The sequence below is a fragment of the Hylobates moloch genome, unplaced genomic scaffold (genome assembly GCF_009828535.3).
Source record: "Hylobates moloch isolate HMO894 unplaced genomic scaffold, HMol_V3 SCAFFOLD_12, whole genome shotgun sequence".
Taxonomy (NCBI): Eukaryota; Metazoa; Chordata; class Mammalia; order Primates; family Hylobatidae; genus Hylobates; species Hylobates moloch.
The window spans coordinates 39,251,063-39,267,474 of NW_026652287.1; the positions used below are offsets into that span (position 1 = coordinate 39,251,063).

Sequence of the window (16,412 nt, forward strand, 5' to 3'; positions counted from 1 at the left end):
TCCTCCAATTTTGTCTTTCTTTTCCAAAATTGCTTTGGCTATTCTAGGTTCTCTGCATTTCTATGTAAATTTTAAAGTCAGCTTGTCAATTTGTATTTAAAAAAAAAAACCTGCCTAAATTTTGATAGGGGTTGCATTGAACCCATAGGTCTCTTTGGGGGAGAATCTTGCATCCTTTTTTAACAGTTGTATAATATTCCACTGCATGCTTGGACCAGTTTCTTTAGCCAATGCTTTGCCATTGAACCTGTAAGCTGTTTCCATTCTGTTACAAAACAGTGTTGCAAAGAACGTCTTGAATGTGTTTCTTTGTGTGCCTGAGTCTTTCCTTCAGCTGAATTCCTTCACCCACAGAAGTGAAGTTGACAGGCTGCATTTAAAATGTTAATAGTACTGTCATGTTACCTTCCAAAAATACCTTACCAGTTTATGCTTCTCATCAAATCCCTAGAGAGAGTGCAAAAATCTGATTGGCCAACCCAGCTAATGGGTTGTCTCCTTTTGGTTGGGAGCCCTGCATAATCTGATCGGTGAAGGAATGTTCTCCTGGGCAAAGTTGGTTGGATCAGGAGTGATGGACATCCCTGGTGCACAGAAGGCCCTGCTGTGGCTAACCTAGCTTTGTTCCATACAGGGCACCTTGATAAGTACTCTAAAAGAGGTAAAACCTACTGTCTTCATTGGAGTGCCTCAAATTTGGGAGAAGATACATGAGACGGTGAAGAAAAATAGTGCCAAGTCCACAGGCTTGAAGAAGAAGGCATTCGTGTGGGCAAGAAACATTGGCTTCAAGGTCAACTCGAAAAAGATGCTGGGGTAGGTGGAGCATCCAGAGGGTTGGGAGGGTAGTTGGTGAGGAGGCTCAGCCTTCTCCAGTGGGTCCCATCAGCCCCTTTCCACTTGATGGCATTCTTATTCACAGGAAATATAATACTCCCGTGGGCTACCGCATGGCTAAGACTCTCGTGTTCAGCAAAGTCAAGACATCCCTTGGCTTGGATCACTGTCACACTTTTATCAGTGGGGCTGCGCCCCTCAACCAAGAGACTGCCGAGTTCTTTCTAAGCTTGGACATACCTATAGGCGAGTTGTATGGGTTAAGTGAAAGCTCGGGACCCCACACAATATCCAACCAGAATAACTACAGGCTTCTAAGGTACCAGCCCCCTGGGCAGACCCCTGCTCCTCCCATAACATGGGGTCAAGAAGGGGAAGGTGGGTGGATAGATGGGCTTCTGGGTTAAGAGGAATCCTGACGTGGTGTCTCCAGAATGATCCTGTTCTCCAGCCTCCAAGTCCTAACTTTGCATGACCGTGGGAAACCCTGGATGGTAAGAGAGCCCACAGATAAGGGGGATGGCTCTCTGAACATTCCATGGTCTCCTCCTTTTCTCACTTGTGAGTTCTGCCTTCAAGTTCACTGACTGTGACCTCAGCACCTTTCATCCCCATGATCCTCCATCTCAAAACACCTCCATGGCCAATTCCTGGCTTTCCCCCAAGCTCAGCTTGCCCTAGGCTGCAAGGTTGAACCCAATGATAAGAAAACTTTAAGAATACCAAATTCAGGTTCAACTCCCCATCTGAGAGCTGTCATAGTCATAGAATCTTCTGGTTGTGTCTCTCCCTGACTCCCTCCTTTTAGCATGGGTGAGGTTTGAAAAAAATCTTTTCATACATGTGTTTATTTATTAAATTTTAATTAGAGATAGGGTCTCACTTTGTTGCCCAGGCTGGAGTGCAATGGTACAATCATAGATCACTGTATCCTCGAACTCCTCGATTCAAGCATTCCTCCTGCCTCAGCCTCCCAACTAGCTGGGACTACAGGCATGAGCCTCCATGCTTGGCAATTTTGTAAAAATTTTTTTGTAGATGGCCGGGCACGGTGGCTCACGCTTATAATCCCAGCACTTTGGGAGGCCGAGGCAGGCGGATCACGAGGTCAGGAGATCGAGACCACGGTGAAACCCAGTCTCTACTAAAAATACAAAAAAAATTAGCCAGGCGTGGTGGCGGGCGCCTGTAGTCCCAGCTACTCGGAGAGGCTGAGGCAGGAGAATGGTGTGAACCAGGGAGGCAGAGCTTGCAGTGAGCCGAGATCGCGCCACTGCACTCCAGCCTGGGTGACAGAGCGAGACTCCGTCTCAAAAAAAAAAAAAAAAAAAAAAAAAAAAAAAATTTTGTAGAGATGAGGTCTTGCCGTGTTGCCTAGGCTGGCCTTGAATTCCTGGACTCAAGCAATTCTCCGCCTCCGAAAGCGCTGGGATTACAGGCACGAACCACCATGCCCAGCCTTTCCATACATTTAAAAGTCATTTGTACTTCCTTTCCTATAAACTATCTTTCCATATTATCTGCCTGTTTTAAAAATTAGATTATTGGTCCCTTTATTATTGGTTTGTTGGTACTCTTTACATATTAGGAAAATCAGCCCTTTGTCCTTCATATGAGTTACAAATATTTTATCCCCTGGCTTGTCATTGGTATTTTGATTTTAGTTAAGATGTTTCTTACTGTGCAGAAATTTGTGGTCACAAATTTAGATGGTTGAACTTATCGATCTTTTCTTTTATGGCTTCTGGATTTTTCTACATACCTAAAAAGGCTTCAGTGGGGGAAATCATAAGGCAGCTCTTTTTAAGTTTTAAATTTCTCAGGTCTGTCTCCATTTTTTCTTTTGCTAACTGGGGGAATACCTACATTTAACCCTGGGACCGTTGGCCTTGCTAACTGTTAATCAAAAGAGATCTCAGCAACACAAAGAGAAAATATTTCCTTTCCTGCATCCTAGAACTGTCCTGGCCAATGCTATCTCTAGGAAAAAAAAAAAAAAAAAGTAAGAAGAAGAACCCAGATTTCAAATAGTGCTACTCTGTTTTATGAAAGTAACTTTTACCTCTAAAGAGACTGTAGTTGGTTGTCATACTTAAAATTAGCTGTCCTAATCACTGCAGAGAGGTCTACCTGTTTTCTTAAAAATGAGGGTTTTGTTCCTATCTTTAAGCCAAAAGCATTTTTTTCTTTGCCAACATATGTGGAGATGAAAAAACAAAACAAAAACAAAACAGCCTGCAATGCTGCTGGATTTTCTTTGTTTTTTGTTTTTGTTTTTTTTTTGAGACAGTCTTGCTCTGTCACCCAGGCTGGAGTACAGTGGCGTGATCACTACTCACTGCAGCCTTGACCTCCTGGGCTCAGGTGATTGTCCCACCTCAGCCTCCCAAGTAGCTGGGACCACAGGTATGCACCACCATGCCCAACTTTTATTTTTTATTATTTTTGTAGAGATGGGGTCTCCGTATGTTGCCCAGGTTGGTCTTGAACTCCTGGGCTCGAGCAATAGTCCCTCCTCGACTTTCCAAAGTGTTAAGATTACAGGCATGAGCCACCACACCTGGCCACTGCTGGGTTTCCCAGTTCACAAAGCCTTTGGGAATCTGACACGCTGGATTAAACACTGCAGCAAACACCTCCTTCTGTGTACTGGGGTGCATATCCAGCCTGCCCTAGCTGAGCAGAGTATTAGGCGCCTAGGCTGAAGATCCAGGCAGAGCTGGGTGGCTGACTTTGTCTCTATGAGCCTCAGTTTCTCTGCTTCTGTTCCCCGGCAGCTGTGGCAAGATCTTGACTGGGTGTAAGAATATGCTGTTCCAGCAGAACAAGGATGGCATTGGGGAGCTCTGCCTCTGGGGTAGGCACATCTTCATGGGCTATCTGGAAAGTGAGACTGAAACTACAGAGGCCATCGATGACGAAGGCTGGCTACACTCTGGGGATCTGGGCCAGCTGGACAGTCTGGATTTCCTCTATGTCACTGGCCGCATCAAAGGTACCAGGGGCTGAGCTCTTTGGGAATCTCCTGCAAGCAGGCCCACCCTGAACATTTAAGGGCCCAGCGTACCAGCACAAAGGCCACCCCCAGTTCCTCATCTTCCAAGAGGAGCTATGCAGAAACTCCTCAGTCTGTACAACCCAGTTCTATCCTCCTGTCCAGCAAATAGTTACCCCTTGGTCACTTGGTATCCCGTGGTCCAACCTCAGGAGGATGGACCTGCAAAAGACAAGCCTTGGAACCTCCTGAAGCCCCTTTCAGAGTAGCACCAGCCCAGAGGAAAACTCAGTAAGAGAAGGATAAAGAAATTCCTTGTGACATCATTTTGGCACCTGGCAGCCATACCTGAAGCCAAAGACCTTTTGAACTTTTCAGTTATATTGAGCCAACAGTTTTACTTTTTTTTTTTTTTTTTTTTTTTTTGAGACGGAGTCTCGCTCTGTCGCCCAGGCTGGAGTGCAGTGGCGCAGTCTCGGCTCACTGCAAGCTCTGCCTCCCGGGTTCACGCCATTCTCCTGCCTCAGCCTCTCCGAGTAGCTGGGACTACAGGCGCCCGCCACCACGCCCGGCTAAGTTTTTGTATTTTTAGTAGAGACGGGGTTTCACCGTGGTCTCGATCTCCTGACCTCGTGATCCACCCGCCTCGGCCTCCCAAAGTGCTGGGATTACAAGCGTGAGCCACCACGCCCGGCCTACTTTTTTAAACTCAAACTCATTCAGCTGGTTCAAATGGGCTTGAGTAAAAAAGTGCCATTTTCTTCTCCTGCATTTTCAGAAGATAATAATCTACAGAGTTGTAAAGATTAAAGAAAGTATAGAACAAGGATGAGCCAACTTTACCTGAAGAGGGCCCTTTAGTAAATATTTTCAGGTTCACAAAACGTGTCTCTGTTGCAGCTTCTCAACTCTGTGATTTGTAGCACAAAAACAGCTGTTGACAACACATTAAAGAATGGGTGTGGCCAGCTGCCAATATGAATATCATAATTTTTATGTGTCAGAAAATTCTTTTGACTTCCAACAACTTAAAAATGTAAAATTCATTTTTAGCTTTTGGTTATACAAAATTGAATAGTGGCCTGGATTTGGCCACTATGGGCCATAGTTTGCCTAAACCTGATGGAGAACACTTAGTGCTTTTTTACTCAAACCCATTTAAGATGGGTTTAAATAGGTTTGAGGAAAAAAAAAAAAAAAAGCAAAACTGTTGACTCAACATAACTGAAAAGGTCAGTTGGCCAAAAGGTCAGCTGGCTTCAGGCATGGCTGGATCTGGGTGCCAAAATAAGGTCATAAGGAATTTTAAAATTCTTTTCTTGAGTTTTCCTCTGTGCTGGTACTATTTTATTTTTGAGAGACGGTCTCACTCTGTTGGCCAGGCTGGAATGCAGTGGTCCAATTACAACTCACTGTGGCCTCAACTTCCCAGGCTCAGGTGATTCTCCCACCTCAGCCTCCTGAGTAACTACGATTACAGGTGCATGCCACCACACCCAGCTATTTTTTTTTTTTTTGCAGAGACCCGGTTTCACCGTGTTGCCCAGGCTGGTCTAGCACTTGTGGGCTCAAGTGATCTGCCTACCTCAGCCTCCCAAAGTGGCAGGATTACAAGTGTGAGCCACTGCGCCTGGCCGCTAGGTTTTTTTCTTTCTTTTTGAGATGGTGTTTCACTCTTGTTGCCCAGGTTGGAGTGTGGTGGCACGATCTCAGCTCACTGCAACCTCCACCTCCCAGGTTCAAGTGATTCTCCTGCCTCAGCCTCCCGAGTAGCTGGGATTACAGGTGCACACCACCAAACCTGGCTAATTTTTGTATATTTAGTAGAGACAGGGTTTCACAATGTTGGCCAAGCTGGTCTCAAACTGGGGGTTCCATGTTGTCATGGCTGGACATGTACCAAGCCAAGCTCTGTTCCAGAAATCCTTATCACTGCCGGTGGTGAAAACGTGCCACCCATTCCTGTTGAGACCTTGGTTAAGAAGAAGATCCCCATCATCAGTAACGCCATGTTAGTAGGAGATAAACTGAAGTTTCTGAGCATGTTGCTGACGCTGAAGGTAACATGGGTTTGCTGTCATTGGGGGAAGTCTCTGCAGCCGGTCTTGGGTTCCCTGGCCCCACCCCAGGGTCAAGAGGATGCACCTGTGGGTTCAAGACCCACTTCTTGGTCTGTGGGCCTGGGGAGGGGTGCTGGTCAAGGAGCATGTGTAGTGACAGAGGTGTCTGGGGGCAGTGTGAGATAAATCAGATGAGCGGAGAACCTCTAGACAAGCTGAACTTCGAGGCCATCAACTTCTGTCGGGGTCTGGGCAGCCAGGCATCCACCGTGACTGAGATTGTGAAGCAGCAAGACCCCCTGGTCTACAAGGCCATCCAGCAAGGCATCAATGCCGTGAACCAGGAAGCCATGAACAATGCACAGAAGATTCAAAAGTGGGTCATCTTGGAGAAGGACTTTTCCATCTATGGTGGAGAGCTAGGTGAGTGGCCATGACATTTGGAGGCTGGTCCCTTGTTAGCATCTGGGACTGTGTGGGCTCTGAAGAGACAGGTCCTTTTCTGAAGGTCAGAGGGTCTATGAGACCAGCCAGGGACCAGGAGAGGGATGCTGCCACCTCTAGCTAACCGGTCGCCAGCTCATCTTGGAAATAAAATCCAACCTCCTTACTATAGCTCTATACAATCTCCCGCCTGCTGACCTTTCATTCACTCTGCACCAACTCTATGGGCTTTCTTGATGTTCCTGCAGCTCTCTGGGCTTTGTCCAACTATAGGGCCTTTGCACCTGCCAGTCTGCCTCCCTGGGAATACCCTTCCCCCTCAATTCCTTCCTGGATGGCTCCTTCTCATTGTCCAGGTCTCACCCTACAGGCCTCTTCCTCCTCAGAGCAGCCTTGTTACAGGACCCCCAGGTTTGTGTGCCCACTGCACAGTAATAAAGCAATACACTGAGACAGCAGGGGATGCAGCAAAGACAGAGTTTAATTATGGCCAGGCACAGTGGCTCATGCCTGTAATCCCAACACTTTGGGAGGCTGAGGTGGGCAGACTGCTTGAGCCCAGGAATTTGAGACCAACCTGGGCAACATGGTGAAATCCTAACTCTACAAAAAATACAAAAATTAGCTGGGTATGGTGGCAGTGCCCAGCTACTCAGGAGACTGAGAGGATCGCTTGAGCCCAGGGAGGTCAAGGCTGCAGTGAGCCACGATCATGCCAGTGCACTCCAGCCTAGGCAATGGAGTGAGACCCTGTCTCAAAAACAAAAACCAAATTAAAAAAATAAAAAAGGAAATTAAATTCCCTTGCAGGGAAGCCAACCGAGATGGAAGGAAACCTCAAATCTCTCTGAGGAATTCTGGGCTGGGGTTTTAAGGGGATCTTTGCGGGTGAAGGGCTGGAAAATTAGAGTCATTGATTGGTTGGGGTAAGGGGGATGAAATCATCAGGATGTGGAAGCTGCATTCTTTGGTAAGTCAGCTCCTGTGGGGTCCTTCAGATCAGCGGGCATCAGTAGTTTCACTGGTATGCAGGACTTGAAAGGATATCTCAAATGTAAAACTTAACCTTTCACAATGCTTAATATGTTATCTGTAGAGCAGTTAAGGGGAACTATATCTTGTGATTGATTTTTTGTTTGTTTGTTTGTTTGTGTGTGATTCTGGGGCAACTGGCAAACAGCTACCTATGAGGAAGGGGTCAGAGAGCAAACTGACCTAATGATGAATGTTGAGTGTGCTGTAAGTGTGGCGATTTTAGTTTCTCCCCTTCCCTTCTTCTCTGATTAATATTATAGTTTTTAGGGATGGTTTCAGCCTTCCCTGACCATGCTGGCTAAAGTGGCTTGCCATCATCCTTAATATTTCACCCTGTAGCTTGCTGTCACCCCCATTATACCACCCTGTCTTCTTTAAAGCATCAGAACATGAAATTAGTCTCTGTATGAGTTTTATTTTTGCCTCTCTACCCCCATGAGGAAAGGGCTCACTCCAGAGTGGGGATACTGGATTCTACTAACGTACTTTCATTTGGGAGTTTGCTGTCAGCGCTCAGCTGTAATCTGACGGTGTGGATGGAAGAGTCAGAGCAAGTATGTGGCATTGAACAACCTGGGTTCAAATCCTGTCCCCTCTACACAGGGAAGTGACTTGACCCACTGAGTCTTGTTTGTGTGTGTGTGTGTGTTTGTTTGGAGACAGAGTCTCACTCTGCTACCCAGGTTGGAGTACGATAGCACAATCATGACTTGCTGCTGCAGCCTTAACTCCCAGGCTCAAGTGATCCTCCCACCTCAGCCTCCTGAGTAGCTGGGACGAGTGCGTGCCACCATGCATGGCTATTTTCTTTCTTTCTTTTTTTGAGACGGAGTCTCGCTCTGTCGCCAGGCTGGAGTGCAGTGACACTATCTCGACTCACTGCAAACTCCATCTCCCAGGTTCAAGTGATTTTCCTGCCTCAGCCTCCCGAGTAGCTGGTACTACAGGTGCGCGCTACCATGCCCAGCTAATTTTTTGTATGTTTAGTAGAGACAGGGTTTCACCATTTTGGCCAGGATGGTCTTGATCTCTTGACCTCGTGATCCACCCGCCTTGGCCTCCCAAAGTGCTGGGATTACAGGCATGAGCCACCGCACCCGGCCGCTATTCTCTTTTTGTTTTGTAGAGATGGTGTTTTGCCATGTTGTCCAGGCTGGTGGTCTTCTCATCTATAAGTTGAAAACAGTCCTTGTGAGGTTGCTTGAGACACCCAGAGGGGCTTCAATGCCCCTGGTGACTCAGAGGCTTTCAATGAAAGTCCTGGGCTGAAGGAGCAGACAACTCCCAGTTTGAGACTTGATTCTGCCATGCACTTGCTGGCTGACCTCAGAGGAACTGGTCCTCTCTATGCCCCAGTTTCCTCACCTGTAAAATGGGGATAGGGGCATGGTTTGAGATGATGATATCCCTCCTCCATTGGGTGCACAGTCCACATCAGGCACAGAATGCAGCATGCTCTTCACCTTCCAGCTCACAGAATCCTCACCACAGCTGAAGGATCACATGGAAGTTTTATCATCCCCATACAGATGGCAAAAGTTACACACCCTGAAAGTCCATGGCACAGCCAGCCACCCAGCCTAGCGTCAGGCATGGGACTCTGTTGCCTGGTCATGCACGGGTGTATGGAATTCTCTTTTATCTCCACAACTCAATTGATTTCTCCTTTCTCGATAGGTCCCATGATGAAACTTAAGAGACATTTTGTAGCCCAGAAATACAAAAAACAAATTGATCACATGTACCACTGACTGCTTTGATGGAGCTGCTCTCAGCTGTTCTGATGGTGAGATTCAGTTGCTTGGCTTTGTTGGGCTATGCATTCAGAGTCCAAGAGAGGGCTCCACTGTGTGGCAGGCAGATCTGTGATTGGAACTGCAGAAACACACACACACACACACACACACACACACACACACACACACACACAACACACACACACACACACACACACACACACACACACACACACACACACATTTAGTTGCAGTGGGTTCTGAGTAGCAGGCTTCGACTCATGCTGTCTCTACTCTACCAGGGTCATGGTAGGGTGTGTAAACTCCTTGAGCTGGCCACCAATGTTGTTAGATGTGCTTCCTGCCTTTTCTATTTGTTTCTAGAAAGTAGGAGGCAATGAATCCCAAATGTCTCATTGGGTCTTATTTGGAGAAGGCCTTTTGTCAGAAACTTTAGTGGAGAAAGTTCTACTTTCCAGGAACTCAAGGAATGAGGTGTGTTGGCCCATTACACAGATAATAAGGGATGGAGGCTTGAACTTCCACTATCCATTTATCCTCTCCTTTCCCCAAGACATGTGCAGAGGGAGCCTCCATGACACCATGAATCGCTGATAGTTATTGAGGTTTTTTTTTTTTTCTTCACTAGATGCACAGTGCAGGCAGAAAGTAGAATGCATCTTCAATTGTCCTATAGGCTCCCGTAACCTTTTCATGGGCAAATTGTTCTAATGCCACCAGCCAACCCATGTTTTAGTTTGCTGGGGCTACATTACAAAGTACCACAGACTGGAGGGCTTAAACAACATAAATTTATTGTCTCACAGATCTGGAGGCTAAAAGTGTAAGATCGAGAGGCTGGCTGGCTTGGTTCCTTCTGAGGGCTGTGAGGGGAGGATCCATTCCAGACTTCTCTCCTTGGCTTGCTGATGGCTGTCTTCTCTCTGTGTCTTCACATCATCTTCCCTCTGGGTGTCTCTATGTTCAAATTTCCCTTTTATAAGGACAGGTTAGTAAGATTAGGGCCCACCCTAATGACCTCATTTTAACTTCTATAATGATCCTGTTTCCAAGTAAGTTACATCCTGAGGTACTAAAGGTTAGGACTTCAACGTATGAATTGTGGAGGGATACAACTCAGCCTGTAACTCATCATATGCATTGTCTTTTGTTCAATGTTAACTGGTTTAACCCTTCCACACCTTCATTTGTCGATGTCTTGAGGGTGGGCCCAGCAGTTCAACGTACCACATTCATTTCTTCATCTTTCGCAAGATTTCCAATTTCACTTTCCAGCTGAATGAGAAACCATTGGACATTGATGTGGGAGTGAGAGATGGACCCTCTTACACCAGTGCTGTCCAATATGGTCTGTCCAAACCAAGATGTGCTGTACTACATAAAACAAACACTGGGCTTCAAAAGCTCAGCACCAAAAAAAAAAAAAAAAAAAAAAAAGAATACACAATATCTCATCAGCATTTTAAAATTTTGATGACATGTTGAGATGGTGTTTTGGAATACTGGGTTACATAAAATACTTATTATTAAAAGTAATTTTACCGGTTTTAAATTTTTATTTACTTTTTAGAGACAGGGTCTTGCTCTGTTGCTCAGGCTGGAGTGCAGTGATGCATTCACACCTAATGTTTTAAATGTTTTTGTAGAGATGAGGTATTTCTATGTTGCCCAGGTTGGTCTCAAACTCCTGGCCTCAAGCGATCCTCCTGCTTCAGCTTCACAAAGTGCTGTGATTACAGGTGTGAGCCACTGTGCCTGGCCAAGTTCCTTTTTTAAAAATGTGGCTGCTATACATTGTTAAATTGTGTAGGTAGCTCCAGTAATGTTTCTTTTGGATGGTGCCACTCTAAAGTTCATTTTGGGGAGATTTTGGGTGACAGCCAATTTATAAATGGATCAATTCACTCGGGAATATTTTCATCATATGGTGACTGTGGGATCTTGGAGACTGAATGCACATATTACAAGAATCCCTATGTGGTAACTTGTGTTTCTCCTCTTTGCAGCCTTCAGCAGGAAGACCTCATTGCAAAAAGTGAAATGCTGCTCTAGGTAGAAGCTCTCCCTGCTGTTTTTAAGAAGCCACATTCCTCATTGGTCAGTTTCTTGATTGTTCGTCTGTTGGAGAGGTGCTCCCTAGAAGAATCTGCCATACATTTCAAAGCAATAAAATCACTGTAGATCTTTCTAAGGACCTTCAAGTAATGACTCCAGGGAAGCCTATTGGGAAGTCTACTAAAGACTGCCTGATTTAGAAGAAAGATCTGAACTTGTGGGCTCCCATTTGATTTTTTTCTCCTCAGGGGAATTAGACATTAGAAAGAAAAAGCCTTCACAGATTTGAAGAACTGGACCCCCAAATCAACTCACCTGCCTGGAAGAAACTGGGAAACCCTTCCAATAAGTCCTGATAATAAAGCACTTCAGGGTTCCATGTCTTGATTTTGGCTTGACACAAATACTTTGTCCTTTATTTAGTGTGATGGGGAGGGCTTGGACTCTGAAATCAGTTCTGGGTTCAAATTGTGACCAGCTGTGATTTCAACTGTCTGAGGCTCGGAGATTTTAAATCTGGAAAGTAGATCCCCATCTCGGAGGGTGGCCATGGAAGTTCATGGAGATGATGTACAGGGAATGCAGTATCTAACTCCAGAAAGTCCTCGGTTTGAGTTAATGGTTATCATCAACACAGTCACTCTTGGTTAGCTCGAGTCAAGGTATGACTCTTGACTAATTCCATCATTAGGGAGGAGTTTTGCTGTTGTAGTAAAATTCAATAATAACAACTTAAAGAAGATAGTTTATTCCTCTCCCATCCAACAGTCCACTGTAAGCAGACCAGAGCTGATACAGCATATTCATAGTGTGTCCCTGAAATATTAGTAGGGAGAGTGGGAGAGGGAACATCTCCCAGCCTGGACAGAAACAGCATATCAGGAGCAACAAAACTCCCAGTGTCTCTTAAGGTTCTAGATATTCAGAGGCAGGCCAGAGACCCTTTTGAGTTCCATTTTTTAAATACACCAGTAACTTAAAATGGCATTCTCCTTGCAAAAAAAAAAAAATTAATGCAACGCAGATAAGGCTAATGTCATATTTGATTGCTGTATTAAACCATTATTGCACTGTTATAAAGAAATACCTGAGATGGGGTCATTTATAAAGAAAAGAGGTTTAATTAATTGGCTCATGGTTCTACAGGCTTTACAGAAAGTATGGTGCTGTGCCTGTTCAGCTTCTGGTGAAGCCTCAGGGAGCTCACAGTCATAGCGGAGGGCAAAAGGGGAGCAGGCATGTCGCATGGCAAAAGCAGGAGCAAGCCAGAGGGAGTGCCATACATTTTTAAATGACCAGATCTTTCGAGAACGCACTATCGTGAAGACAGCCCCAAGCCATGAGGGATCCACCCCCCTGCCATGACCCAAACACCTCCACCAGGCCCCACCTCCAGCACTGGGGATTACAGTGCAACATGAGATTTGGGCAGGGACAAACATCCAAACCACATCAATGGCCCTCCTCAACTATTTGGTGGGCTTTTACTTTTTAATGAGTTAGTACAGCTGGTCCTCATTATTTGCCGATTCCGTATTTGCAAATTCGCCTCATCACTAGAATTTGCTTGTAAACCCCAAATCAATAGTTATGGCACTTTAGAGGTCATTCCAGGACATACACAGGAGTGAAAAATTTGAGTGGCCGACTATACATTCCCAGCTGAGGTTGAACAAGGCAACGCTCTGGCTTCTTGTTTCAGCTCTCACACTGTCAACAGTGCCCTTTCTGAGGTATATCTCATGCCACATTTTCTGCATTTTCGTGTTTCTGTTAGTAAACCTTTTTGAGTTTTTTAAAAATAGAGACAGGGCCTCACTCTGTCACCCAGGCTGGAGTGCACTGGTGTGATCTCAGCTCACTGTAACTTCAAATTCCTGGGCTCAAGGGATCCTCTCCTGTCTTGGCCTCCCAAAGCACTGGGGTTACAAGTATGAGCCAGTGAACTCAGCCAAACCCTTCTAATTTTATCCATGACTACACTGTACAATTTTTGGTCAATATAATTCTATTTTATAGTTTGTTTCTAATGTCCATGTGATCTCCCCACTTTTAGGTTTTCTCTAGGTAGTTAATGTTGGTATATGGAAGTGCTGTTGATTTTTGTATGTTAATATTATATTTTGACACCTCACTGCTAACCTATTTCTCAAAATGTGTAAGCTTTTTACAGAGATGTGCATATCTTTTGCAAATATTTTTTCACTTCCTTTTCAATATTGATTCCTCATCAAGGAAATACAAATGGTTGATTATGTCAAGTGAGGGAAGCTCGAATACAGGAGAGGAATGTATGTATTTTCTATAATGATTATCACCCTGGTCTCACTGTTCTCTTAATGTTCTCTCAATATTTTTTGAGAAACGACAAGAATCTACTAATGTCAGGAAGGCTTTTAAAATTTAACTGTGGTAAAATATATGTAACATAAAATGTGTCATTTTAACCCTTTTTTGGTACACAGTTCAGTGGCATTAAGCACATTCACATTGTAGTACAACCATCAACATGACGCATTTCTAGAAATTTCATCTTTGCAAACTGAAACTTTATATCCATCAAACAAGTCCCCATTTCCCCTTCCCCTGAAAGCTATCATCCTATTTTCTGTCTCTTGAATTTTACAACTTTAAGCACCTTAAAAGTGAAATTGTCGGCCGGGCATGGTGGCTCATGCCTGTAATCCCAGCACTCTGAGGGGCCGAGGCAGGTGGATCATGAGGTCAGGAGTTCAGGACCAGCCCAGCCAATATGGCGAAACCCCGTCTCTACAAAAAATACAAAAATTAGCTGGGCCTGGTGGTGCATGCCTGTAGTCCCAGCTGCTAAGGAGGCTGAGGCAGAAGAATCACTTGAACCTGGGAGGTGGAGGTTGCAGTGAGCTGAGATCATGCCACTGCACTCTGGCCTGGGCAACAGAGCAAGACTCCATCTCAAAAAAAAAAGTGATAATGTAAGAATATTTGCCATTTTCTTACTGGCTTATATAACTGAGGATAATGTCTTCAAGGGTCATCCTTTTTTAAACTTTTTTCAATTTTTTAACAATTTTTTAAAAATACAGACAGGGTCTCCCTATGTTGCCCAGGCTGGTCTCGAACTCCTGGCCTCAACTGACCCTCCCATCTCAGCCCCTCAAAGTGTTGGGATTACAGGTGTGAGCCACCACACCTGGCCTCATCCATGTTTACCATGTGTTAACATTTCTTTTTTCAGGCTGAATATTTCATCATGTACGTACGTGTGTGTGTGTGTATGTACACATATATACGTGGATAAATTTAATCTATCCATTCATCCATCAATAGACACTTGGGTTGCTTCCACCTTTTGGCTCTTGTGAATCATACTTCTATGTATATGGGTCCATGGCATGGTTCAGAGTCCATGGTAGAAACACACTCAATACCCAGAAAAGAAACCACGGGTGTATAAATATCTCTTCACGCCACTGCTTTCAATTATGCTTGGTGGGCAAATGAATTCATAAACCCCCAGGCACAGCGACTCAAAGTCCTTCTCTAATTCAACCTTCTGGGAGCCCAGGGCTCTGCTTCCTTGACCTCGATGATGCCCACAACTTACTTACCTCCTCCATCTCACCACTCTTCTTCCAGCTCCCTTGTGAACTCTCTCACTCAACGTCAACAATGTAGAACAGTGACTCTGGAGTCCCTCCTGCTGCCAGACTTTGCCCCTGGCTCCTCCCAGGGGACTGTCACCTTGCAGACCACTGGCTTGTCAGGGCAGTGAAGGGCCTTCTTGGGTAGACCCTCTCTGCCCACTAAAACTGGCCTCTACAAAGAGGCAATGGGCCATGTCCCCATCATGGCTCTGGGCCACGGGATACACAGTGATGGCACCAGCCTGGCCATGGACAGGAACATTCTGGATGTCTGGTCTAGGGACCACTGTCCTCCTGTGGCTAGAACGGGGGGAGTGATCAAGCTGATAAAAAGGTAGAGTCCAGAGGCTGGGCATGGTGGTTCATACCTGTAATCCCAGCACTTTAGGAGGCTGAGGTGGGTGGATCATGAGGTCAGGAGGTTGAGACCATCCTGGCTAACACGGTGAAACCCCGTCTCTACTAAAAATACAAAAAATTAGCCGGGCATGGTGGCGGGCACCTGTAGTCCCAGCTACTTGGGAGGCTGAGGCAGGAGAATGGCATGAACCTGGGAGGCGGAGCTTGCAGTGAGCCGAGATTGCACCACTGCACTCCAGCCTGGGCAACAGAGCGAGACTCTGTCTCAAAAAAAAAATATGGTAGAGTCCAGAGGCCAGGCATGGTGGCTCATGCCTATAATCCCAGCACTTCGGGAGGCTGAGGCAGGTGGATCACGAGGTCAGGAGGTTGAGACCATCCTGGCTAACACTGCAAAACACCATCTCTACTAAAAATACAAAAAATTAGCCAGGCATGGTGGCGGGCGCCTGTAGTCCCAGCTACTTGGGAGGCTGAGGCAGGAGAATGGCGTGAACCCAGGAGGCGGAGCTTGCAGTGAGCCGAGATCGCGCCACTGTACTCCAGCCTAGGCGACAGTGCAAGACTCTGTCTCAAAAAAAAAAAAAAAGAGCCCAGAGTGGGCACTGCCTTCCCAATGACAGAGGGGCATGAAAATATGTTGTGGATGGGAGGGAGGGACTGGGAGACCACATACCTCCGCTCCTCCTGGGGATGAACTAGGCTGCACACTAGGTGGGGAATGGGTGTGGTAGGTTCATTTCCTTCTATGCTCCTCCTTCTCTTCACTCCAGCCCCCAACCGCCTTCATCACGTTTTTCCCTTTTTTTTTTCACTTTTTTTTTTTTGGAGACAGAGTCTCCCTCTGTTCCCCAGGCTGGAGTGCAGAGGTGCGATCTCTGTTAACTGCAACCTCCACCTCCCAGGCTCAAATGATTCTCCTGCCTCAGGCTCCCGAGTAGCTGGGATTACAGGTGCCCAACATGATGCCTGGCTGATTTTTTTTTTTTTTTGAGACAGTCTCGCTCTGTCGCCCAGGCTGGAGTGCAGTGGCGCGATCTCGGCTCATTGCAAGCTCCACCTCCCGGGTTCACGCCATTCTCCTGCCTCAGCCTCTCCGAGTAGCTGGGACTACAGGTGCCCGCCACCTCGCCCGGCTAATTTTTTTTTTTTGTATTTTTAGTAGAGACGGGGTTTCACCGTGGTCTTGATCTCCTGACCTCGTGATCCACCCACCTCGGCCTCTCAAAGTGCTGGGATTACA

At 46.0% G+C, this 16,412-nt stretch overlaps 1 protein-coding gene across 5 annotated transcripts in view; it reads left to right on the top strand.

Moving 5' to 3' along the window:
• The window catches only part of ACSBG2 (acyl-CoA synthetase bubblegum family member 2), a 96,831-nt gene extending 85,261 nt beyond the window's left edge, over window positions 1-11,570 (top strand). For 3 of the 5 annotated variants that reach the window (XM_058425116.1, XM_032169391.2, XM_032169389.2), the window contains 7 exons: window positions 635-816; window positions 923-1,156; window positions 3,615-3,832; window positions 5,753-5,892; window positions 6,069-6,315; window positions 9,049-9,157; window positions 11,135-11,570. In XM_058425116.1, the coding sequence (XP_058281099.1) occupies window positions 635-816; window positions 923-1,156; window positions 3,615-3,832; window positions 5,753-5,892; window positions 6,069-6,315; window positions 9,049-9,122 (1,095 nt within the window). In that variant the 3' untranslated portion in view covers window positions 9,123-9,157; window positions 11,135-11,570. Of the gene's footprint in view, window positions 1-634; window positions 817-922; window positions 1,157-3,614; window positions 3,833-5,752; window positions 5,893-6,068; window positions 6,316-9,048; window positions 9,158-11,134 lie in introns of those variants that run through there. The other 2 variants (XM_058425117.1, XM_058425118.1) reach the window with 2 other exon arrangements.
• Window positions 11,571-16,412: the final 4,842 nt, after the last annotated feature.